General features: G+C 40.3%; 1 protein-coding gene across 1 annotated transcript; it reads right to left on the bottom strand.

Moving 5' to 3' along the window:
• Positions 1 to 386: 386 nt before the first annotated feature.
• LOC135475577 (zinc finger protein 423-like) lies at positions 387 to 27,241 on the bottom strand. The gene is made up of 11 exons (XM_064755501.1): positions 27,202 to 27,241; positions 21,526 to 21,633; positions 21,022 to 21,176; positions 18,590 to 18,702; positions 14,546 to 14,637; positions 8,664 to 8,926; positions 8,149 to 8,288; positions 5,966 to 7,878; positions 4,646 to 5,932; positions 3,221 to 3,348; positions 387 to 1,195 (listed from the first exon to the last, which is right to left on the bottom strand). Exons 1-11 carry the CDS (start codon positions 27,239 to 27,241, stop codon positions 947 to 949), a joined length of 4,488 nt encoding a protein of 1,495 aa, XP_064611571.1. The 3' UTR covers positions 387 to 946.
• Between the last annotated feature and the right edge of the window lie 71 nt (positions 27,242 to 27,312).

The following is a 27,312-nucleotide window of genomic DNA, read 5'->3' as shown; positions in this document are numbered from 1 at the left end:
GTAAATGACATCGCCTTACGGCACTATAAACCAGCCATGTTTTACCAAAAAAGTTATGAGAAAGGCGATTTACAAAGTTTGTGAATGTGGCCCCAGTATCCTGAAGTCTGTGGTGAGTGTCTGCTGACTAGGTTATCTCCCTTTGTTTGCTTGTAAAAAATAATGGTCACATCACTGAATTTGCCTATAAAATGGTCTTGATTGCTGAATTGACGACAATATGAGGGTTACTGACACCGTAGATTTCCATATCATGAATAACCATGTAACTAAAACCATGAATTATAACAGAGAAATTGGGTGCCATGCAGGTACAGCGGCAAAAACAACACAAATACACTGTTTGTATGTTTTAGTTCTTTTCTCAAGCAGTATACACAGCCCTTTCAAATTGTACAAATAAAAATACATTTCCAAGAGATAACTTAATGACAACAATATTATGCAGACTTGAACATTTTGATAATCTTGAACATTAATGAAAACTTAACATAAAACACACATATATATATATGTATGTATATAATGTCTGAGAAACAATACCTGAAAACCGGTCAATTCAAGAAAGGAACAAAAAGAAATCTTTACAGAGATGTCTAGACAAAGAGTCTAATCGTGACAGTGTAAATGCTGCTTTGGTTAACAGGTACCTTCAATGAACTAAAATCAACCAGCATCAATCACATGAAGTAATTTCAAAATTAATCCACATTTTGATGGAAAATTTATATCACTCACAAGGAGATGGCAACAATCTCGGTTTTTCTACCCAGTACCTACTTGGGCTATAAACACAACTACCGGCACTGGACATTTTAGATACCACTGGAACTGTTCAAAAATACAACAACAACATAATAGTGTGGCTTCTTCTCTCTTCCTGCCTTAATGAGCACTCAAGGGGACATAACTCTTCTCTTGTGGGGGGAAAAGTCCTGATTTTCCTCTAGCCCATCATGGCCGTGGTTTCTATTGCAGCTTCATTATCATTGTCAGCGCCACTGTCCATCTCCGCCTCTTCAGCCCCTTCTTCACTGTGATTGGTCCAGGCCTGGTTCACCTCTGAACTTTCATCATCACCCACGGCATTGTTGGATTTCCATGGCCCTCCGTCACTGGCTGGACTAAGCGTATCACTGGTGCTGCCGTTGTCCGGGTCTTGAATGCTCTCCAGAATGTCGGGGTTGGTAGGATCCTGTGATGAATTAAGAATAAGTCTACAGATATTTAACAAAATCAGTGGTCTGCATGTATACATTCCTCTTATGCTATCAACATGCACACATATCCTAATTCTTCTAAAAATTTGGGAAAGATATTAGTAGTGTTGAAAGTAGAACATTATACTTCTTTTTACCACCCTTTTGGAAAAGTAAAGATGGGAGTACCGCTATATTGTTCATTAGATGGTCGAACCATGTGAGAAAAAAGAAACTCAACATTCCTGCTAGAATTACATATACATTGGTAGGGGTTCATAGATGTCATTTTTCGACATACCAACCACGACTTTTTGGGTGAAATTGAGTTTTTCTTTCAACTGAAATTGTGTCATTTTTTGTTTTGACCAACCATTTGAAATAATAAAATTGAATATTTTGGTACGTTACTATACTTCATTGATTAAAGTAATTATCATTGCCTATATATAAATCCAAGCTGGCCTCTTAGCTGATACTGCAAACTGATAATTGGCACGCATTGCATTTATTGTTACATGTATTTCAGGATAACAGTCCACTGAAGCGTGAAGACCTGCCCAGACAGTTTGCAACCTTGAGCATCAGTCTAGACTGACTAAAACATGAGCAATTGGTCTTGGCATCACCTTTAAAAAATATTCAATAGTCGATCACCACAGAATGATCGTGTATTAATTGTTCATGGAATATGTGGTTGTCACTCTGTCTCTAAAAGGCCATATCAAAAATGGTCTAAAGAAAATTTAAACCAAAAGAAAAAGAAAAACATTTGAGAAAATCAAAAATCATGCAACACCTCACATGCATGCTAGAAAATCTAAATTGGGCATCCGGATGAATGCTCTGTGCATTATTTAAATTCTCTTGAAATATTTTCCTTACTTGTCAAAATAAACAAAGATTTCAATGAATAAATGCTGTTCAAAACTTATTGACAGGGTACTAGTCACATGAAATTTACCCCGAAAGCCACCAGTAATGAGAAAATTAAGAGACCGACAAATAGTGAATTACCCCATGCATTATTAACTGTAATGATCTTTCAATAGAGAGGCTACATATTTATAGAGATAAAACACACTGCTACTTTATGTATCAATGAATTGTCACTTTTTCCATGACGAATACAGCTGGATCTCCATGGCCTGAACGGCTGAAACCTGTACACAAATGTCACTTGTAAATGGTCATATCTGGCAAAGAAGGTTTTAATTTCGCTACCATAAACCATTTATCAATCTGGACTCCCGAAAACGAAACATGGCAGCAAACTGTGTGCTTGAAAGGGGCTGTAGATACTAGTGCCACCTGACGTCAGGGGGAGGACACCGGTCAGACCATGTGCGCTCACGTGCACTCACTTGCACTATGCTAATGTCAAAAGCAGAATGATTGGGAGCTGAAGTAGGTCATATTATTAAAATGAGCAGACCAGGTGTCCCAAATTTTAGAAGAAATAAGGTATATAGGGGTTAAGCTTGGTAGTGAAGCACAGTGACTCAAGAACCTCTTACCAATGGGGTCATTGTGAGTTATGATAATACTGACTGTGGTAAAACCGGCATATGTAAAACATTCTTGAGTGTGGGGTAAAACACCAATCAAATAAATGAATGAATAAAAAAATGCGTGTATCAACCAATGATCCCTAGAAACAACTTGATGCACTGCAACATTTTGGGTCCAATTAAATTAAGACATATTTTATGGTTTGAACTACAGTCACCTGAACATTGTAAATTTGTCTTCAGTTGTCACGGAGACATGATCATGCCATACTGTAGCCGATGGTTTTTATGGTTTACAAATCAGTCTGTAGAATCTGAACCATTACTGGAACATTCAGCTGAAGTGTTGTTCTTGCTGCAGCCAGTCTGCTATTGGGGTCACAAGGTAACCCTGGTTACTTGTTAAAAGATTTTAAGTCCACAATATCTAGTATAGCCTCTTTAAACACCAATCAAATAAAATCTAGCAGTTTTATAAACACGTCCTCAGTAAATCATTCCTAAACTCACCTGTGCAAAGTGGACTCTCATGTGGTCCTTAACATGGCCCTTCCTTGAAAAGCCCTTGCCACAGATTGGGCATACAAATGGTTTCACATTACTGTGGGATTTCATGTGGGATTTACGATTTTCCTTCCCTGAAAGCCGTTAGAAACATATAAGCAATTTTTCCACATGTACATATCAAACATTTATGAATAAATTATCACAGAAAAAAAAAAACATGACAGTGAGGTTCAAGAGACCCATCGACAATACTTCAGAATAGTCCCAGTTTCTTTATAACTTTTATTCTCATACACAATAGTTTATTATATGGCCATATGGCCCGTTGATTTACTTGACAACCTATTCAAAAATGGTTCACAAATTTTTGCTTGAGTGGCCCCATGAAATTCCTATAAACAGTACATGTAGTTATAAGGAGGATATTTATGGTTGTAAAAGTAAAATATACTGATTGGCTAGCTCAAAATACAAATGCTAAGCTTCTGGCTAATGCTTCATCAGGACTACATATTACAGAAAATCTTAAATATTACCTGTTTTGTAGAATGAATGAATGATTATGGCTTAGCGCCACATCTACAATATTTCGGCCATATCGAGGTGAAAACAAGTTGAATACACCAGGCGGTTCAGGTTTTCGATATAGTGGTTAGAACATCAAAAAGGAAACAAAAGAGTTCGGACAAGTTTGAAATCAGGTAAGAAAAACCAAAACAGTTACTCAATAACCACCATATTTTTTTAAATAGTTTATCTAGAAAACCCTGCAATGTGGAACAAGACATGGGAGAACAAAATTAAACAAGCCTAGACATACGTGAAAATCTTTTCTTGCAGATGGGGCACTCGTATGGTTTCTCCCCGGAATGGGATCTCATATGCAGGTGAAGATTCCGTGACACAGAGAACACTTTCTTACACACTGGACAGGTATGCTTAGTTCCTGAAGCATGAATTCATAGGTCAGATACAAGCAGGGCAAATAGACAAACAAAATGTAACTTCTGTAAAAATGTTTGCCTCCCATTATTTTCTAATAATAATGGCTTAATGATGTTTCTCTATAATGACTTTAAATGGTATGGTATAGGCTTACAATACTTGGAGTAATTTGTGTGAAAGCACAAATGCATTGACCCTTGATCCTATAACCACTTTGGCAAAATATGCAGAAAAGTTTGAACATAACTGTCTACAGTACATTAGGAGATTTGACAAAAGCAGAGATAGTCAACACTCATAATAATATATTGTTCATATTTTATATTCCAATCTTTTAGGTAGAAGAATAGATGCAGTAATCACCACTGAATGTAAGTTTTCATTTTGCATTTCTCATTTGGCCTCTCCTTGAAAATGGAACAAGCTTAGAAAGGTGATTAGTGCATGTTATATAATATAATGTTGAAAAACAATCTTCATTACCTGCACTATGAATTTTCATGTGGGTCTGCAAGTTGGCCAGATTAGTGAAATCCAATGAGCACTCTGTACATGTGAAGCCATTTTTTGCCGCCTGTCCATCCGCATGAATTGAGAAGAAATGTGTCTGCATCTCACCTATGTTCGAAAAGACATCTTGACAGAGTGAGCATTTGTAGGCGCCACTGCTCTTCTCGTGAAGCTTACGATGTGCATGAAGTTTAGCTATGTCAGAGAAGGTTTGGGTGCAGTCAGGGCATCCTAGTTCCGAGGGGGAAGATGAGGAGGATGTGCCCTCCTGGGTGTGGCTCAGCAGGTGGTTTTCTAGCTCGGCACTGAAGAAGAACTTCTGATTACACTGACTGCAGCAGTAAGAACGAGCAGGGAGACCATGCTCCACTGCGTGAGCCTGGATGTCCACAGCTCGCATGAAGAGACTGCCGCACACATGGCACCGCATCTCGCTGCTGCCGTACGTGTGCTCAATCAGGTGACACTGAAGCTTGGCCGGAGATTCAAAGGTCTTCAGGCAGAGCTTGCACTCGTGGATATTCCCCTCCTGGATCATGTGAGTGGCCACGTGAATCTGTATCTCGTACTCCGAGCTGAATGACTCCTGACACTTGATGCACTGATAGGTCTTTCTGTGGGTGAGAACATGGGAATCCAGAAGATCTCGTGACGGGAATGTGGCCCCACACTGCTGACACATATGCTCAGACATCTCCCCATGGTAACATGGCTTACACACGTAGTACGTTCTCCCGCTGCTGTTTAACTTTGAGATGAGATTCTCCCTAGAGTCGAATGTCTTCAGACACACACAGCAGGTGTAGAAACTGGGCTTCACCTGGAAATGATGTTTGCCGTGCATCTGTAGCTCAATCATTGAAGCTAAAGACTGACGGCAAATGATACACTGCATCATGGCGCCCTGCACAGCATGCTCTTGGGAGTGGATATAAAACTGCTCCTCTGTCTTCAGAGTTTTCTTACAACCCACGCAGACGTTCCCCTGGGGCACCTTGCAGTGCTGCAGCTTGTGCTCGGCTAGAACATTGGCACTAGAGAACACCTCATCACAAATGTTACACTTCTGACCTCCAGAATTGACATGGATCTTCATATGCTTGTCCATCTCTGTCTTGCTACGGAAGGTCTGGCTGCAGAAGCAGCAGCCATGTGTCAGCCTCTCTCCACCTTCAGTGTGCTCTTGGCTGCCAGAATGCGGGGACTTGGCCACCACGCGAGTCGTGGTTTGTGAGCTGCTCTTGGTAACTGGGGACTGGGCTGGGGATGGGGTGGAGAGAGTGGGCAGGGCACGAGACGGGTTAAGTTTAGAGGGGCTGGAGATCTTCTGCTGGTGCTCTTGAAGCTTGTGAAGCTGCAGTGCCGCAGGCTGGTTGAACTTGGTATCGCAGATGTTACAAGTGTACCAGACACAGGTCTCCATGGTCTTCCAGAGGCTGGTGGAAGGCTCCGGGGATTTGGTAGGCAGCAGAGAGCTGGGGGTTGTGGAAGTCACGTTCACGTGGATGTTCTCCTTCTCCACCTTGATGTGAACTGTCTCTGTGACCAGGTGCCTCTCAGGGTTGTGAGCCTCTTCCAAGTGTTTGTCCAATAAGTACTCCACGTGGAATGATTCAGAGCACATCGTACAGTGGAATGATTTCTTGTGTGTGGTCAGATGACACTGAAGCTCTATCTCTGTCACAAAACTGTCTCTGCAGAACAAACAGCGAAATGGCTTGGCAATCTGTAAATGGGAGACCTTGACATGAAGCTGCCATTCCATCTCTGAGCGAAACATGGAGCCACACTCTGTACACTTGAACAGTTTACACTCGTTGCTATGTTTGATGGCAAAGTGAACCTGTATGTTTACCTTGGAGTCAAAGATCTCCTTGCAGAGAGAACACCGATACAGGTGGTGAGCGTGAATGTCCATCAGGTGTTTCTGCAGCTCGTCTGGTTTGTGAAAGATCTTCACACAGGATGTGCAGCCGTACTCCGTGCTCTGGTGGAGAAAGTGCACGAAGGTGTGGGTCTCCAGCAGGTCACTGGTGGGGAAGTCCTTGTTACAGTAAGAGCACCTGTGACAGCCTCCCCCAGCCCCTAGGTGAAGCTTCATGTGACACTGGAAGTCCTCCATGTTGGTGAAGGTTGCATTACACTGGTCACAGGTCACCCCTGTGTTTGGCTTGCTCTCCTGTGTCACTGTGCCATTCTGAGACGGAGACTTGGAGAAGAGAGCTGCACGCAAATGCTTGGTGACTGTGGTGTCATGGTTGTTATTGGAGCTACTCTGCCCAGAGGAACTCTTGTGCCTCTTGGCCGGTGTCTTCATCTCCTCTTTCATGTTCTTGGCATGAACCATCATCAGATGTTCCTGTAGCGTGGCTGGATTCTCAAACACCATTGAGCACTGTATACATGTGATGGCCTCTAAGATTTGCTTGTGCTGCTGGGGGCTGTTCACCATGCGGTTGTGTTTCTGGTGTCGGTGTTCTGCCAGCAGCTCTATACTGTTGAACTCCATGCTGCAGAAGCTGCAGGGGTACTTGATGTCCAGACAGGGCTGATTCTTATGGATGACCCTCATGTGCTCGTGCAGACTGTAGAGGTTTGGGTAAGGAGCATTACAATAATTACAGGTGTAAATGTCTGTGGGTTTGACTGAGTGAACGCTCTGCATGTGAATCTCCAACAGCTCCAGGGTGGGAAAGTCCTCTCTGTAGCAGTAAGGACAAACGTTTTTGTCCTCGGCCACCGCAGCAAAGTGGCCAGGGGAGGTAATTTGGTCTGGGTCATTCTGACTGGCCATGCTGGAGGTGCTAACTGGCCGGGTTGGGGACACCATGGAGAAAGTTACAACATTGTGCTGGGGCATGTGCTCCATCAGCTCCTCAATGCTCATGAACACTTCAGAGCAGACAGGACAGACAGTCCTCTGTCCTCGAGCCTCCTCCACCCCGTACACCCTGCCCTGACCTCTCTCCCCTGAGGATGTTGAGGAAGGCCCAGCACAATGGCGACTTAGGTGCACCTGTAATGCCTCTGCTCCTTGGCACCTGGCCCCACACTGAGGACAGCTAAACTGAGCCTCCCCTGGGCTTTTATGGGTCATCATGTGGGCAGTGAGTGTCCCCAGTGAGGTGAAGCTACAGTTACACTCAGGGCACAGGAATGGTTTGCCCATCTGATGATTCTTCTCATGAATCTTCAGGTGGTCACTCCTGCAACAACAACACATTCAGAAATGCACCTATATTTAGTATTACACAACTTCAATTATGCAGTATTAAGTGTCATTAGGGCAATCCATGACTCAAATTTAAGCTCATTTCAAATAATTTCTTGCTGTTCCTATAACCTAAATGTTACATGTTTACTAAAAGGGTTAACAGGAACAAACAGGATGGGAAGTCCATCTACCAGAGGCACCACGCTGTTCTCCAGGTACAGGCATTTTTCAAGCAGAGGATTATACCCATGACTGATCTCACCTGGCAAAAGCCGCTGAGCACTGACAGCACCTGTATTTTTTGTCTCCTGTATGCATCTTCACATGACGATCTCTGCTTCTTTTGTGCTTAAAACTACGGAAACAAAACTCGCATTTATATGGGAGCAAATCCTGGTGAATCTGAAAACAAGAAATAAAATGAAAATCATACCTTGTTATTGACACTACATAATTTTACTTATTATTACTTATTTACTTTCTTGCATGAGAGGTGGGGGGAGGGATGTAACATTCACATAAATTAAAATACTTAATACATAAAATTAACAATAAAGTAACATTTGTTTACTGAAAATGCAATTAAATACTTTTACTTGTTTCTCAGGCATACATGCAAGAAACAAAATAAAAAGAAAATTGTATGAACTTTTAGCACAATTATTTTGAAATATCCAACTTTTTTTTATTTTGTCACATTAGACAAACTTCAGATTAGTACTATTACAAAACATAATCCAAACAATACAGGTGTTCTCATTAAAAATATTCATTTACCTGCTCATGTTTCTTCAGGTAGCCTAACCGTGAGAAGGCTTTCTCACAGAACTGACATCCATAAGGATGGTTCTCACTGAGACCCACACTGAAAGGGACCTCCTCTGGGGTGAGAGCCGCCACACTGGGGGACATGGGCTCACAGTCCATAGAGGACGGGCTCTGGCTGGTGTCACCAGAGTATATAGAGGCCGGGGAGGGGCTAGGAGCTGGGGGCTGGCACAATCCATCACATCTCACAGGTGTCATCTCATCACGAGAACCTGCAAATATACACAGATGTGTCTTCAATTTTAAGGTGCTGGAACCACAAGACCAGCATTAAAGGAAATTGCAATAACTGCACTGGTTAAAAACCTTCATGCTTAAAAACTTTTCAAACACATTTAAAAACTGTTCAAATACATTTAAAAACCTAATCTATGACACAAAGTTAATCTCAGGAAATAAAATCTTCCATTGTTCAGTGTTACAAAACACAAAAACATTTAGAAAGGAGGATTCAGATATACATAAAATTCATTCCTAAAGTGGTTCAATGAATGGATTTCATGTATGACCCATTTATTGCCTTACACTCTACTGAAGAATATTTCCCTACATACACATTTTAAGAAACATGTTTATTGGTGGATGTCCCTTACACACCCCCTGATCTAAAGCTGTAGTCAACCCAGCAAGAGAACGTGCAACCTCATTTTTTCAAACAGAATATGCTTGTATCTGCTCTCCCTCTGACAACGTGCAACCTCATGTATTAACAGTGTTTGGACTTCAAACACGAGATGCTTGTATCTGCTCTCTCTCTGACAACCTGCAACCTCATTTGTTAACAGTGTCTGGACTTCAAACAGGAGATGCTTGTATCTGCTCTCCCTATGACAACCTGCAACCTCATCTGTTAACAGTGTTTGGACTTCAAACAGGAGATGCTTGTATCATTGTAGATGCTCAGTCATTTGTGTAGAATGACAAAGTTTTATTCCCATATACAGTTTATGTATTTCAGGGCATATGGAAGAGAGTCAAAACACGATTTTACAGGCATTTGTCTTTTTAATCAAAAGGACACATGCAGTATGGATTCAATCGCAGCCTTGGTGAGGGAATTTGTAGGCCAAGAAGCTACATGTATGTTTTTCACGAGTATGAAGAACAAGCAATGTTCACACAATTTACTTCTCTCACATAAGCAGAATAAACCAACGTCATTTAATTTTGGATGTAATGAACAGTAATCCAGACACAATATCTTTTGATGAAGTAAGTAACATTAATTTGTGAATTTAATCTGCTTATCTCTCCAGCAATCGTATCCACTGCTGTGACGGCCAATGTAATTACATGTAGAATTCCCATGAGTCAACTGTGTTTAAGCAAAACACAGATAAAACAGCCAGGGAACAATCCCGTTGACAGTTTGAATCAATATACGCACAAAACCATAACAACAAATACAAATCGAATTGAAAGTTCCCAATTATCAAGTTCTCACACTGTTCTAAAAGAAACTGGCGTCTGAATCCAAGTAGCTATTTACTTGGACATTAAATATTAAGGCCACTACACCTGGATGCTGTTCACACCTCACCCTGCATCACCTGGTCTCTCCCTCACCCCCATCAGTCTTATATCACCTTTCCTGTGAAATCCCGTCCCCCTTTCCCACCCAAACACCCGACCATCTGTGGAGTTTGTCCTGTCACATAAACACGCCTTGTCAAGCAGGCCTCTTGACAACATATAATCCCAAACTGTTTAAATATTTATAATCTTCCAAACCCATTTGATTATCGTGATAAAAACATCAACATCTAAGTCTGGAAGGGAAAATTAAAACCTTTCTCATCATGTCTAAGTGTGGCATGACTGAAGCGAAGAGGCCCCCAGAGAGCCATGGCCAAATATCAGCCCGTCCCTAGGCACATGGATTCCACTGAGCCCTCCAAGACCAGAAAATGTCCTGAGCTACTCAGCCTTAAGTAGGCTATCCAATAGTTTTACGGCCTCTTGGAAACAGTCACCAAAGTGGAAACTCAGTTTTATGCTGAAATGAAATGTCTCCCTGGAGAAAACTGAGCCAAAATGGATAAAACTTCTTACATATTCCTAATGGAAACAGAACCCGAGCTACACTTGGCTCGTTTCATTTGACACAACAGGCAACATGCCCACATCAGGGGGTTTCTGCTTGAAACTTGGATTCCAAGCCGTCTCCAGTTTGTAATTACCACAGCACAAGATCCAAAAGCTGGAACAACTGAACTCCCAGAGCTGTCTGGTACTCCGGTTTAAAGACAATTGTCAAACAATGTCCCATGTCAAAATATTTAAAGATCCCATCAATGCTGGAAAAACATCACAGTATTTAATCAAATTTCCAAATGCAATTACAGCAGCAAACAGCAACGTTTCACCTGATCATTATGGTATCAATTTCCATATTGTGTTGACTATACAGGGGGTAGGATAGGCCCTTCACAAATTACATCCAAAAGTACATCAAGCATTTTGATCTGTGGATGGTTGTGATTTTCCCCAGGCTTTGCCTGGTTACTTGGATAGCTTCCACCATGATACTGGCTGCTGTCATATAAGTGAAATATTCCTGAGTACGGCATAAAACACCAATGAAATAAATAAATAGGACTGGGTTTGTGGCATCTTGAGGAAAATGGCCTAAAAAAAACTAATCCTTTGACAGACTAATGGCACCAACAAGTGTCAACAAACTACTGGAGCTATGTGAATATACTTCCTATGCAACTTCTGCAACTGGTTGCCCACGATCCCTGCTTACACTGATACCTGCATCTATGCATGGCATAGCTATGATAATAACAAAGACAACAGAATCATTTCAGCTCCTGTATATTTTGCTATTTCATACTGACAGCCTAATCCCCATGGTAATGAGATGCAGACATTCTCACATGATGCAGATGCAGACCAGAGAGGCTGTCAGCATGAGCTTGACTTGAACTCACATCAACCACTTTGGAGAGAGTCTCCAGAGTCAATGTAATGCACTAGCACATATACCACTGAGCATATTTGGCCACTGAGGCCAAAAAATTCGGGCTTATAATACCTCAAAGTGATAGACCTACAAGTATGTACAGTACATGTACACATCACAGTTCTTTGTACATGAAAGATGTGGCACATATATTATCAGATTGTCCCACTTCATACATTCAAATCTGCAGACACAGTTGTCTGCCCATGTTATTCAATACCCTGACTGAATTGATCAACGTTTTGTGTTTGGTTATTCATACCTACTTAAGATGTGTGTTGTTTTCTCCAGGCTGTAAGAATGACACCTTGCCAACAAGACAACTATGCCCATGTTCTGTAGACTCGAGTCAGACACCAGTATTAGTCGATTACATGTACTTGAGAATTGCTCTGTGGGTTCACCATTGTTTCTCCCCTATGTGCAGTGGGCTGAGAAGTCAGCCACTGAAGGACAGGTGTCAAGTTTTATTCCTCCTCGAACAACAAACTACAGCTATTATTCGCCCTGTGTCCTTAGTTATTTTTTTTAGAAATTATTGGCTGTTGAATCAAAAGAACTGTTCCTGAATATGTTTCAGGGCTTGAAAGTTCCTAGCATCAAAACACTGTGAAGAATCAGGATGGCTGTCAAATTACAAGTACCTATTACCAGATGTACCTTGTGTGAACCACAATCTGTAGTTGTTGAAATTATCTTAAATACAAGTACCAGTAAGTCAAAGAACAGGAAATGTGGTGTGATAAAACTTTTCACTACATAACAATGGTCATTCTTACATGCATGATGACCATAAATGACCTCTCTATGGAATCAAAGTTTTCTGAGAGTAAATTTCTGGTATCATGTCAGAAGAGTTGTAACCAGACTCTGGCCAGGTGTCAGAGCACTTATAATGATTTATTTATCTATTTGATTCGTGTTTTTACGCGGTACTCAAGATCATTCCACTTATATAGCATTATGGTGGGAGGAAATCGGGCACAGCCCGGGGGAAACCCATGACCATCTGCAGGTTACTGGCAGATCTTTACACATACAGCCGGAGAGGAAGCCAGCTTGAGCTGAACTTCAATTCACAGTGACCGCATTTGTTAGAGGCTCCTGGGTCATTACGCTGAGCTAACCAACTGAGCCACGAGCAGTTATAACGTCTCATTCTAAACTACTGCCAGTATCTTGATGTACTGGCTTTTAATCCACACTGCATCTGTATATCCAACACTGTCACTCAACAGGATTTTTGTGGAAGATAATCAGCATAATTTATCATGACAGTCACCAATATTAAGTACATGACATTTTGGAGGACTATAGTAAGTATGGTCCTCACCTTACACTGGAGGTTTTCATCCACTTACATTTCAAAGTGAGTAACTTTTTTAAACCTGGTATGCCATGTAGTGCTACAGGTGTTCAACATTCTACCACAGGTGTGCAATATACTACTACAGGTGTGTAATGTACTACTATGGGTGTCCATTGTACTACTACTGGAGTGCAAAGTACTACTACAGACAAGCCATGTACTACTACAGGTGGGCAATGTACTGCTACAGGTGAGCGGCATACTTGTACAGATCTGCAAAGTACTACTGCAGGTGTCCAATGTACTATTACAGGTTTTCACTGTACTCCTACAGGTATGCAATGTACTGCTACAGGTGAGCAATGTACTACTACATGTGTGCAATGTATTACTACAGGTGAGCAGCATACTACTACAGGTGTGCAATGTACTACTACAGGTGTGCAATGTATTACTACAACAACTGTATAACTACAGGTTGCACTGTAGAACTACAGGTGAGCAATTTGTTGCTACAGGTGAGTAGTGCAATGTACTAATACAGGTGTTCAATATGCTTCTACAGGTGCGCAACATACTGCTACAAGTAAGCAATTTATTGCTACAGGTGAGCAATATACTACTACAGGTGTACAATGTACTACTAAAGGTGAGCAATGTATCACTACAGGTGAGCAATGTACTACAACGGGTGTTAAATGTACTACTACAGGTCAGCAATGAGAAGATTGAAAAAATACACTGTATTTCCAGGCTATGGCACTTACATCAGTTACTTCCACACTATGGCACTTTATCAGTTACTTCCATGCTGTGACCCTTACATCCGCTATTTTCAGGCACTTATATTAGTTACTTTCAGGCTATGACAAATCAGTTACTTCTATGCTATGACCCATCAGTTACTTTCAGGCTATGATACATCAGTTACTTCCAGGCTATGACACTTAGATCAGTCACTTCCAGGCTAAGACACTCACATCAGTTATTACCAGGCCATGACACTTGCATAAGTTACTTCCAAGCTATGACACTTATATCACTTACTTCCAGGCTATGACGCTTACATCAGTTACTTCTATGCTATGACACATCAGTTACTTTCAGGCTATGATACATCAGTTACTACCAAGCTATGACACTTATATAAGTAACTTCCAGGCTATGACACTTACATCAGTTACTTCCAGGCTATGACACTTACATTAGTAACTTACAGGCTGTGACACTTACATTAGTAACTTACAAGCTGTGACACTTACATCAGTTATTTCCAGGCTCTGACACTTTCAACCATAGGACATTTAGCAAATCTGATGGAGGACCCAATGTGTCAAATAAATTTTTCCAGAAGGCTTACATTTTAGATGAGACCAGACAGATAAAATAGTTCAGGATGGCACTCAGGACAGAGGATTTTTGTCAGCATGGGGGCTGTATCTCCTACTGTACACTAACTAATGTCATAAACCTAATGACACATTGTTTACTTGTAATGGCATACTTTCTCAGCAAACTTGTCACATAAAGGGTTCTCTATAAGAGTTTGCTTACAGCTGCAGATGGTCATGTCTGGGGCATCATGTGACCTTTCCTCCAGCCTTGGCTGTGTTATTACCCCCTGGGGTGCTACCAGTACAATTCCTCTTTACCTACACAGTCTGGGCCAGGTCACAAGGTAAAGTGGAGTACCACGGCTGACGGGCTAACACCTTTTACATTTCCGCTCATATTCATAGTCTGTCTGTCAGAACCACATAATTACTCCCCGTGAGGCCATAAAGCAGGGCTCCCAGGTTCTGCCCTATTCTGGGGTAACCATGCAATACAGAGGAAAACTGGGCCCTGCCAAGGTTTGCCTACCGCTGAGACCAGGCTCTGCTGTGGATAATTACTGGGCCTGTTCTGACCACCTGCTAAACTCCTAATGGAGCCCACCCCAGGGGAGCCGCAGCAAAATGGAAAAGTAATCCAGCCTGAAGGAGGTCCCTGGGGAGAGGCAGTGGGCAATATAGCCCCCTCTCCCAGGGGCGGAGGGAAATAAGGGAAATTTGGGTGACATACAGCGTTAGTCTGGACAGTCTGCCTGGCCAGTACTGTCTGAGATAGACATGGCGTATAAAGGCATGCATGTCATGTGACTTGCAACTTCCATACCTGTCATGTTCATCACCTGACTCACATCAGCCCTTCTCACCTGTAATCAGACATTCACAAAGCCCTCCACCTGTAGAAATTACATCCCTCTAGGACGTGAGCAGTATTGTTTACTGTCAGCCTGATGGATAACCATTTCATCACTTACATTCACACCTAAAGTATACCATATAAAGTGTGCTACATCATGTGAAGTATACACCAGTACACCATATAAAGTATAGACATGTACACGACAGAGTATGCACCATTACACCACATAAAGTATAGACGTGTACATAACAAAGTATACACCAGTTCACCATATAAAGTATACAGATGTACACGACAAAGTATACACCATTACACCACATAAAGTATAGACATGTACACAACAAAGTATACACCAGTACACCACATAAATTATACACGTACACGACAAAGTACACACCAGTACACCACATAAAGTATACACATGTACACAACAAAGTATACACCAGTACATCACAAAATGTATACATGTGTACACAACAAAGTATACACCAGTACACCACATAAACTATACACATGTACACGACAAAGTATACACCATTACACCACATAAAGTATAGACGTGTACACCACATAAAGTATACACCAGTACACCACATAAAATATACACCAGTACACTATGTATCAGAACTCAAGCCAGCTATAAACTACACTTATGCATTTGTGAAGCACAAGAATTGCTGATATCACTCTTTCAATGAAGGCACATACATATACTTTGGAAACATTCATTAAGAATAAAAATAAAACAAATGCACACATAATGTACATGTAACATGTCTGCATGGTTTTATTGTTTTGCCTATAGGCCTACAGTTAATCAGATGTACTGTAGAAACTGGGTGTTTCTATAAATGACGACACCACGTTTGGTGAATTCAGTCAAACTTATACACAGTACAAGCTTGACTGTGCATTTAAAACACCCATGGTGTCCCAAACATTGTATTTTCAAAGCCTGCAAATATAAGACAATCTATTATATGATTGGTGAAAGGAACAATACTGTGACAAAATACCTTCTACAGATACCTTCATGCACTACTGGTATACAAGGCTAAGATCAAAGGAAAACACCTGTGATAAATGAGGATGGGTCTGTTTGTCTCACTGGGAAGATAAGCACCCCCAGAGATGGCATGATTAGAGAGGGCATAGACAGCGCAGTTCTGCTCAGCTGCACCAATCAAAAACCACGACAGGGGGTAGGGGATCTGACTTGGACAAAGCCTCAGGGGTGGGGAGGTGGAAACAATAAATACATACACACTTCACCGAACCAACGCCACGTTCAATTAGACAAGATTCTTCATGTGTGTGCTAGGCTTAGCATGGAACAAGCAGAGAACCCACATAAAAATACTTGTACAGATAAAGTCCTGCGTTACCATGTATATTTAGCTTTATAAAGACAAAAATTGTACACCTCAAATTTCTGATTCAAAACTATATTTGTATTTATAGACTCATCCAGCCAAAAGTCTGAATCTCAATAAAATAAAAGCTGTGTTTTCTCAAAACATATTGTTTTGTTTGATTGTGTTCATTTCCAGACAAAATTAAAGTGATATGATTCCAAACACACACAATCAGGAATTAGATTTTTAATTTTATGACTAAACACACACAACTGATCCTAAAGTCCTAAACATACAGTTATTTATAAAATTCATATCAAACAGATATGAATCTGTTATGAATCAGATATAAAATCTCCTCCACATGTTGCCAAAGTAATGAAAGGGAGGGCGAATATATAAGCAGTCCAAATCTAAACTGGCCATCCATGTATTTTATATGGTCAAAATGCTCGCTAGGTACAAGCTTTAACACAGTACACGTTATTCTTAGTCAGCACTGCTAAATGTTAACAGAAATGAAAAAACTTTTGTTTTATGAAGACAAGCCAGACTCAACACTTAAATGTCATAAAGTTTAAACCATGTGACATAAAGTTAATAAACAAGAGGATGTATGCTGTAACAAAGGTAGAGCCTCCACTGATTAGTTACCAACTAGACATGCAACAATAGAACTGCTATAAACCATATCATGCTTAAAATTATATATAATGCTAATTTGCTATTCAAAAAACATGTTCTACATATATCTGTTGACAGCAGTCACTAAAAGTATGTACCTGAATTGTCATTTCAGCTTTAATGTACATGTATACCTCTTTTAACAGGAGGTCCTTACACACAATGTACCTCCAAAGACAGAAGTCTTTGTGCCTCCTAGGAGCCTCTAGAAATATACATCTCCCTTGACTGGAGTCTTTATGTGCCTCCATTGACAGCATTCTCTGTGTACCTCCATTGAGAAGAGTGTCTATGTACCTCCATTGACAAGAGTCTGTATGTACTTCAATTGGCAGGAGAGTGTGCCTCCATCGACAGGAGTCTATGTACCTTCATTGACAGGAGTCTGTATGTAGTTCCACTGACAAAAGTCTGTGTGTACCTCCACTAACAATACTTTGAATGTACCTCCATTGACAAGAGTCTGTATGAACCTCCCTTGACAGGAGTCTGTATGTACCTCCACTGACAGGAGTCTGTATGTACCACCAATGAAAGGAGTATGTAGGTACTTTCATTGACAATTGTCTGCATGTACCTCCATAGACAGGAGTCTCTATGTACCTCCACTGAGAGGAATCTCTGTATTTCCATCGACAAGAGTCTGTATGTACATGTATCTCCTTTGACAGGAATCTCCATACACTCCTACTGACATGGATCTACATGTGTATACCAGCAATGACACAAGTTTATATGTATGTACCTCCACTGACAAGAGTCCGTATGTACCTCCATAGACACAAGTTTGTATGTACCTCCATACCTCCAGACTTACACCAAAAGACAAAGACAATTTGGAAAATTTATATTATATTAGATATATACATGTACATGTATTAGTACAGATATTTATGTGAATAACAACACTCTTACTAAATGCAGAGGTCTGACTATCTCAACCATGTCAAAGAGTTCAGGAATTGTTCAGGGTGAGGTATAGTGATTGGGCGTTGGGGGGCGTTGTGGCACTGGAGCTTGTGCAAGACCTGATTTTACATGTAATGTGTTAAGGTAGAGGACAGTGAACATGTGGGAATCAGGAGGCAGTGGGGGTATAAGCTAGGCTCAATCTATAGCGTGATCTTGCTAAATCCTACTAGCAACAGGAGAAGTGGGGGGAAAAAAGGCTGGCATATTCCGTCATTTCCAGTCATTTCATATGCGTATGGAGGAATCCCCGAGGAGCCACTCCAGTCTGCCTGGCCTACACAGGCTTCACATCCACTGGAAATTGACTTGAGCTGGGTTTTTGTGAAGCAGTCAGGCGATAGCCCCGTGGGAGGCCAGGGCTGGGTTGGAGAGACTGCATTAAAGGTGCTCAGGCTACCTGCTGGGACAGCGAGCAGCCAGAGAGAAGGATGGAGGAAATGGAAGCTGAGTCCCCTGGGGCTGAGCCCTGAATACCCGGCTTAAGTCTATCACACAGTCTTCATCAGGTCCCTAGAATACAGCAGTACCGCCTGCTGGGGCTAGTCCTGACAAACAACAATTGGCAGGGCGCTGTAAAGGTTTGGGAGGTATGGGGCCGTCAGGTGGTCACCCTGTCAATACCGCAACTACATAGTGGCTAAGCAGGTCTCCTGGACAGCTCCAGTCTGAACGATGTCAGATCACAGTGGGGTGGCAGTCAGCCTCCACTCTGAACTCCACATACATCACACACATGCACACACACCTACCTCCAGACAGGTCACAATCAGTAAGCAGAAAGGTGACGTGTCCTTGCCATACACTACATACTCAGGTGCAACTTAGATATGTAAATCATTTGGAAGTTAAAGAACATGTAGTACAATGAAGTACAATGAAGTACAATGAAGGAAACACTACTTCATATCCAGACTTCATTGGTAACTCACTTAGTGAATTACAAAGAGTAGTGCCATCATACTAAATGAGTTACAAAGAGTAGTGCCACTGTAAGAGATAAGTTACAAAGAGCAGTTCCATTGTACTAGATAAGTTACAAAGAGTAACTTCCATGGAAGAGTCTTCTTCCATTGTAGTAAAAAAAATTAACAACTCTCCTCATCATTTCATTAGCTTACACACAGATTTGATACACTGTACACTATACACATGATCTCCGTGGCAAGTGATTAACGTGCTAGAAAATCGCAATGACCCATTAACTTCTCACCATACATTCATCCATACAGTCTACCCATGAGATTCCCACCCACACATCTTCTATATCCCTGATATAACAGTCATCCACACGCTCTACCCATGAGATTCCCACCCACAGATATTCTCTATCCCTGATATAACATTCATCCACACACTCTACCCATGAGATTCCCACCCACACATCTTCTCTATCCCTGATATAACAGTCATCCACACACTCTACCCATGAGATTCCCACCCACAGATATTCTCTATCCCTGATATAACATTCATCCACACACTCTACCCATGAGATTCCCACCCACAGATATTCTCTATCCCTGATATAACAGTCATCCATACACTCTACCCATGAGATTCCCACCCACAGATATTCTCTATCCCTGATATAACAGTCATCCACACACTCTACCCATGAGATTTCCACCCACACATCTTCTCTATCACTGATATAACAGTCATCCATACACTCTACCCATGAGATTCCCACCCACAGATATTCTCTATCCCTGATATAACTTTCATCCATACACTCTACCCATGAGATTCCCACCCACAGATATTCTCTATCCCTGATATAACAGTCATCCATACACTCTACCCATGAGATTCCCACCCACAGATATTCTCTATCCCTGATATAACAGTCATCCATACACTCTACCCATGAGATTCCCACCCACAGATATTCTCTATCCCTGATATAACAGTCATCCACACACTCTACCCATGAGATTCCCACCCACAGATATTCTCTATCCCTGATATAACAGTCATCCATACACTCTACCCATGAGATTCCCACCCACAGATATTCTCTATCCCTGATATAACTTTCATCCATACACTCTACCCATGAGATTCCCACCAACACATCTTCTCTATCCCTGATATAACAGTCATCCACACACTCTACCCATGAGATTCCCACCCACAGATATTCTCTATCCCTGATATAACATTCATCCATACACTCTACCCATGACATTGCCACCCACACATCTTCTCTATCACTGATATCAACATTTATCCACACACTCTATCCATGAGATTCCCACCCATAAATGTTCGTTATCTTTGATATCACATTCATCAATACTCTCTGCCCATGGGATTGTCACTAACAGTTATTCTCTGATTCCCTGATGTCATAAGCACACCCATACCCTATACATGAGCTTCTCTCCAATAACAAACTATATTGCTCATATCAAATTTGTCTGTTAAGTCCAGTTGGATGTACCAACGCAATGTCTGTATTAAACCAGCATCATAATATACAGGTTATGACAATCTGTTCACAGAGTTTTGGAAACTGCCCAGTGCACTTGGGGTTAGACAACTCACCAGGAACAAGCATTTGACAGACTTAGGGAACAAGCATGTGATAGACTTAGGGAACAAGCATGTGACAGACTCAACGAACAAGCATGTGATAGACTCGGTGAACAAGTATGTGATAGACTTAGGGAACAAGCATGTGACAGACTCAGGGAACAAGTATGTGATAGACTTAGGGAACAAGCATTTGACAGACTTTGGGAACAAGCATGTGATAGACTTAGGGAACAAGCATGTGACAGACTTTGGGAACAAGTTAATGAGTATTATTCAGGCATACATACCTACAGCAGAGCACTCAAAGTTACTGTGGTACAGAAGTTTGGTAAGGCTGTAGAAGACCTGGTCACAGTTATCACAGGTGAATTCACCTGTGTCCTCCACCCCTGTGTCACCCTGATTCCCTTCATCAGTCTTCTCTCCATCACCAGACACTAATACACCTGTAATCAATGGTATTACGCCTTGTTTACAAAACAGGTAAACTTATTTATTTGATTGGGAGTTCAGTTGGTTATCAAGACTATTTCACATATTAACTGAAGGAGCATTTGTCGTCTGACATGACATTGATGCCTCTGACAAATGAGCAAGTGAAATCAAAATATAAAATCAAGGTATAACGAAAATGAAAATTTGCTGGGAGTCTAACTAACTAATTAAAGTACCAAATGCCCAGGCAAGGTAACTATAATAAAGCATATAAGTCTAAGCTGTAAATGATACAAATGATACTTGAAGACTTCTGATATGACTTGGCATCATATAATATGTAGTGACACAGGGGCCTACCATCTTGTCCACTTAGATTGTCCATATCCAGTGACACCCCCTCACCCTCCTTTCCATCTCCCAGGAAAGCCTCAGGCGTGCCTGTCTCCATCCTATCCTCCAAACTCTCTAAAAAAACAAAAAAAAAACAACAATGCATGAAAATATGTTCATGTTTATAAACAGCCAATAAAACACCATCAAACATCAACCGCATACAAAAAATTTTGTATTTTGTATCAAATACAAAAAAATCTAACATATCATCAGCCTTGTTTATCACCTGTAGAAGGATTTTACAAATATGATGTCAGCCATTACTGAAGATAAATTAGATAGGAAACTTTCCTCGAAATGGGGTTTGCTTACTTAGTAATGAATACTTTAATGCCAGTTTCAGTATCGCACCCACTCCCATCACAAGTTCCAATGTCCTCATACATAAAAATGATTTTCAAATGAAGCATTGCCTTCATACATAGTGTTGTTAGTGCTGCTATCAGCAACTGAAACACTTCCAGCATACAGTGCTGGCCAGTCGAAGACTTGTTTTCTGATGTCTAATGCTGTCTAACTGAAGTGCTGTCTTTATATGTTTAATGCTGTCAAGTGAAACATTGCCCTCTTACATGTACATACAGTACTGCCCAACTTTAGCACTGTCTTCTGCTGTCTAACTGAAGCAATGCACACAGTGCTGAGCAACTAAAACATCACCCTTTAAACATAAACAGTGCCGTCCATCTGAAGCATCATCTTTTTATGTTCACTACAAGTGCTGGAGCTCGAACTCAAGAGATAAAATTTCTCATACATTTTAATAAGTATTTTTATCTGCCTGATTAAAGCACAGACTTTCTCTACAAAGGAAGAAGATCAAGTGGACAGTGTCTGGAGAATTTGTTCATGTCTCTGCTCACATAGACATGACATCTCTAACCCAACTCCAAATACAGTCCTCTCAACTTCTTTTCATCTTTCCCCCTTAAGTTTCCTGTCTCCAGATCCCCTTTGGTATGTTCAACAAGGCGTGAAGAAAAAGTAGCAAATCAGATTAAAACTTCCATAAAGTGCTAATATAATTGTTATTTAGATGCGTCACAGAAACTGCAGTCTCTATGATATATAAAGCCTGGCGAAAAGCTGGCTAAAACAAGGCACCCCTCCAGGGAGATTCTACCTCTTTCAGAGATGGTCTAATCTAGAGTCCATGTCTCACAGGATAGACCCGGCGACACACATACACAGCCGTGCATCCCAGGGGGACCACCATTTCCTTCCGAAGACAATCTATCGCCTCCAAGTTCATTTTCTGCCCATGTCCCGTGGGCGCAGCGTAACCATGTGCATTGTGAGGTCTGGCGCCTATTACCATCCTAACAGTGAAATTTCAGATCCCCGAGGGAAGGGGCTCAGGAAAAACGCCAGTCAGCAAACCCCAATAACTACACCGTCTGGTGATTATGCAAAGCTTTGTTTTCCCAAGGCCCTCTTGTTCCTTGCTATGTGATCAAGTGCGTCCAACTCCTCCATCATACAGTCCGTCTATAGCCTGTACTTCGTCTGTTGCCTTCAGTTTCACTGTAGAGCTTGAGATCTCCACACAACACACTCACAGGAAATAGTAAATATCACAATGTCAATATCAAAATTAACTCAAACAAAACTCAATAATATTACATGTGTCCAACATCTTATGTTATTTGAAATGCTGGCTTAAACTTAATAACTGCTTCACCATCAATTTCTTTATTTCTCCCAACCTACTTGTTTTAGCCAAAGACAATCATGGAAAAATGTATAATGTATCAAGTACATTACCAGACAAAAATGTGATAGTACATGAAAGGAGAAGAAAACTTAAATATCAAACAAATACCATTGAAAAGAGTATGCATTTTCTCGCAGGTGCATGCGACAAAAAAATTCTAATATGTACCTCAAGTTGCTAAATTATAAATTAAGTCAGCGCCAAAATCTGCTGTGGGCGACTCCATTTTGCCTAAGAACTTGTCCTGAAGTCTTCTGTGCTAGGAGGAGAACTGCCGTCGGAAACCAACCAAAGTGCAGTTCATACATTTCCTGTAGAACTCTTCTTCCCAGAAGGTATCAAACAGTATAGTTCATTTACAGCTTACACAAACAAGCTGGCAGTTTTAACCACTCTCACTGGTTGAGAGGCAACACACACCTAGCATAAATTACAGGGTGCTAAGATGGAGGACGCGATGAACTCAGCGATTTATGCCAGCTTTGCCGTTTTCCGGCTTTACGTGTATGGTGAGCAAATTTATGCAGCAGTCACCATCAGATAGAAAAAAATGTGCTCTTTTCAGCCTATAGTGTCATAATTTAAAGTTTTCTTCTCCTTTAACGGTTATATAACCAGTTCTGCAAAAAAAAAGAATATGCCTAAAATCATGTGAAACAATGTGTAGCCATGATGTAAGGCAACAAAACAATGTGTAACCATGATGTAAGGCAACAAAACAATGTGTAATCATGAAGTGAGGCAACAAAACAATGTGTAACCATGATGTAAGGCAACAAAACAATGTGCAACTATGATATAAGGCAACAAAACAATCTTCAATAATGCTGTTAGGTAACAAAACAATCTGAAACAATGTGTAACCATAATGTAAGGTAACAAAACAATCTGCAACCATGATGGAAGTTGACAAAAATATCTGCAATCATGATATAAGGTGACAAAACAATCTGTAACAATGATCTAAGGCAACAAAACAATCTGTAACAATGATGTAAGGCAACAAAACAATCTGAAACAATGTGTAACCACAATGTAAGGCAACAAAACAATCTTCAACCATGATGGAAGTTGAAAAAAAAACTGTAATCATGATGTAAGGTGACAAAACAATCTGTAATCATGATGTAAGTTGACAAAACAATATGTAACCATAATGTAAATTAATAAAACAATGTACAGTGATGATGTAAGGTAACAAAACAATGCATAACCATAGCGGAAAGTAACAAAACAATGCACAACAATAGTGGAAAGTAACAAAACAATGTATAACTCTGATGTAAGGTTACAAAATAATCTGTAACTATGCTGTAAGGTGACAAAACAGTCTGTAACCATGCTGTAAAGTGCCAAAACAATGTGAAATCATGAGGTAAAATGACAAAGCAATGTGAAATCATGATGCAAGATGACAAAACAATGTGTAACCAAGAGGTAAGGTGACAAAACAATCTGTAACCATGATGTAAGGTGCCAACCATTACAACACTGATGGGGCTCTCTGAAACCATGACAAAATGTAATCGATCTGATGAAACCATTTATAAACTAATCTGATTCACAGAACTATATGAAACCATGAGAATCTGTGACAAAACTGCAAGTACTGTCACATTATACCATTACAATAAAAAAGATATAGAGAGCAATTCGTTATGCAAAAAAAAAAAACCTTTAGCTAATATGACAGAATGGCATGAAACCATAATGAAACTTGACAAAAATGAAACGCCCGATGCACAGGTAAACGGAGATATGCCCAGAATGAAACCCTGATATAGCTTATATAAATAATCTGGCAGCCTTGAAAGAAATCATGAGGGGTTTTCACTTTACTGTCTAAAATCTTTCGCAGAACTGAATGAAACATTAGGGATTTTAGTTAAACTGCTTGACATCTTTGAGAAATCTGGCACAAATGAACAAAATGATTACTGATTTCATCAGAACAGTGTGAAATCTTTGATCATAATAAAACATGAGGGACCTTGGGACAACTACAGTGTATTTGATATTCTTGAGCTGGAAGAATTGAATGAAATGAATAAAATTATATTAACAGAGTTGTTTGAAATCTTGAAAAGACCTGATTGATCTTCAATCAAATGAAAATGAATAACTGTACTGTAACTGACTGAAAACAAAGGAAATAAGTCAAAATAAAGAGAGACGGAAAATAGGCTAAAACATTGTAATCATAGTGAGGGGACATAGAAGCATGAAGACCATAGAACATGATACAAGGTTTGAATCAATATTACAAACCAAACTGATGTAATTCTGAAAAAAAAAGAAGGAAAAAATAAAAAAAAAAAGTGCTTCATGCATTAGAGATTTGCCACAGAATAAGCTGGAATCCAGAAAGAAAAAACTTGACACAGCAGATGACATGTAGCCCTTCCATGGACAGCTATCAGTATACCACATGTGAACTTCACAAATACAGACCAAACTAAATGTTGCCTTAAGCAATTACACAATGAAATATTTCTGACCTTACACAAATACACAGTGACCGTACCCAAATACATACTTAAATACTTCTGACCTATTATAAATACATTCCAAAGTACATATATACACACTGAAATAACTTACACACCTTGACCTTACACAATATTTGTTGAAATTCTTCTCAACTCCCACAAATACACACTGAAACATTTCTGACCTTACACAACCACTGAAATACTTCTGAACTTCCACAAATACACATTGGTCAAAATACTTCTGGCCTTACACAAACACAAACATTTCTAACCTTACACAAACACTGCAATACTTCTTGCCTTACACAAATACAAACACTTTTGACCTTACACTAATACACTTCAAATACTTCTGTTCTTACACAAATACACATTGAAACTTCTTTCAGAGGCATTTAGGAATTGGGATGGTATAGATTGACAGAGGCATTACTTATGGATAACATAAGTCTGTTTTTGACACCACTCACTCTCTTACTGTATACATGTTGTCTTGTATCTCTGTATGTTCATATGGTTTGTAAGAACCTACATCGAAACGTCACCAACACAATAAATCCAGGAATTGTTATCCATAAGTAATGCCTCTGTCAATCTACACATTGAAACACTTCTCCCCATACACTAATACACTCAAAAGTACTTATGACCTTACACAAATGGACAAAATAATTCTGACCTTATACGATACACTTCTAACCAGTGAAATACACTTCTAACCAGTGATACACTCTAAAATTCTTCTGAAATGCAAATACACACTGAGATGCTTCTGAACTTACACAAAATACATACAAGGCATTTTCTCACTGTGACAAAGATATGTTTTAGAAAGATACACATATAATCATATATACTAAACTGAGATCTATCCACATGCTGCTGCAGATGCACATGTCCATCAATACATGTATCCTAACACCCACCTCTCTGGCCCTAAGTGGGAAGGTCCTGCAGCAACCTGTGGATGGCTGCGAGTTTCCCCCGGACTCTGACCGGTTTCCTCCCACCATAATACTGGCCATCGTCGTATAAGTGAAGTATAATAAGTATGGCATAAAACACCAATCAAATAAATAAATAAATAATACTCACCTACAAACGAACATGGAACTTATCTTAACTGATTATGCATGTATTCATTCACTGATCTAAATCAAGCCAAAAACCAATCTTTATAATGGATATTACTTCAATTCGACAACATAATTGCATGACATGGGATCATGGGATATTCATTAATGGAAAAATCAACAAATAAAATGATCCTGTTAAACCAAAACAAACTTTGGCACTTTACATCAACAAAATCAATCTACAGTCTTTAAACAGAAGAGAACAAAAAAAATGCTAAATAAAGTTATATGTAATAAATGATGTGTTAACAGTGTGTATGTTGGAGTGATTGTCCCCTGGGGTACTGTTTGAACTTACCTCGACAAGAGCGTGGTCGGGCCTGCTTACGGCGTGACATTTCTGCTGGCAGCCTGGGGTGGTTGAAAAGCTGAGGACACTGTCACATGTGCTGATGTACTACCTCACACC

The sequence above is a fragment of the Liolophura sinensis genome, chromosome 9 (genome assembly GCF_032854445.1).
Source record: "Liolophura sinensis isolate JHLJ2023 chromosome 9, CUHK_Ljap_v2, whole genome shotgun sequence".
NCBI lineage: Eukaryota > Metazoa > Mollusca > Polyplacophora > Chitonida > Chitonidae > Liolophura > Liolophura sinensis.
This window is presented reverse-complemented; position numbering and strand designations above follow the sequence as displayed.

Coding starts and splice junctions, on each gene's coding strand:
- LOC135475577 (XM_064755501.1), bottom strand. CDS start 27,241: ATGTCACGCCGTAAGCAGGCCCGACCACGCTCTTGTCGAG. Junction 18,703..21,021: donor GTAACTTTGAGTGCTCTGCT/GTAGGTATGTAT, acceptor GCTGTATTCTAG/GGACCTGATGAAGACTGTGT. Junction 8,289..8,663: donor ACCTGAAGAAACATGAGCAG/GTAAATGAATAT, acceptor TCTTGTTTTCAG/ATTCACCAGGATTTGCTCCC.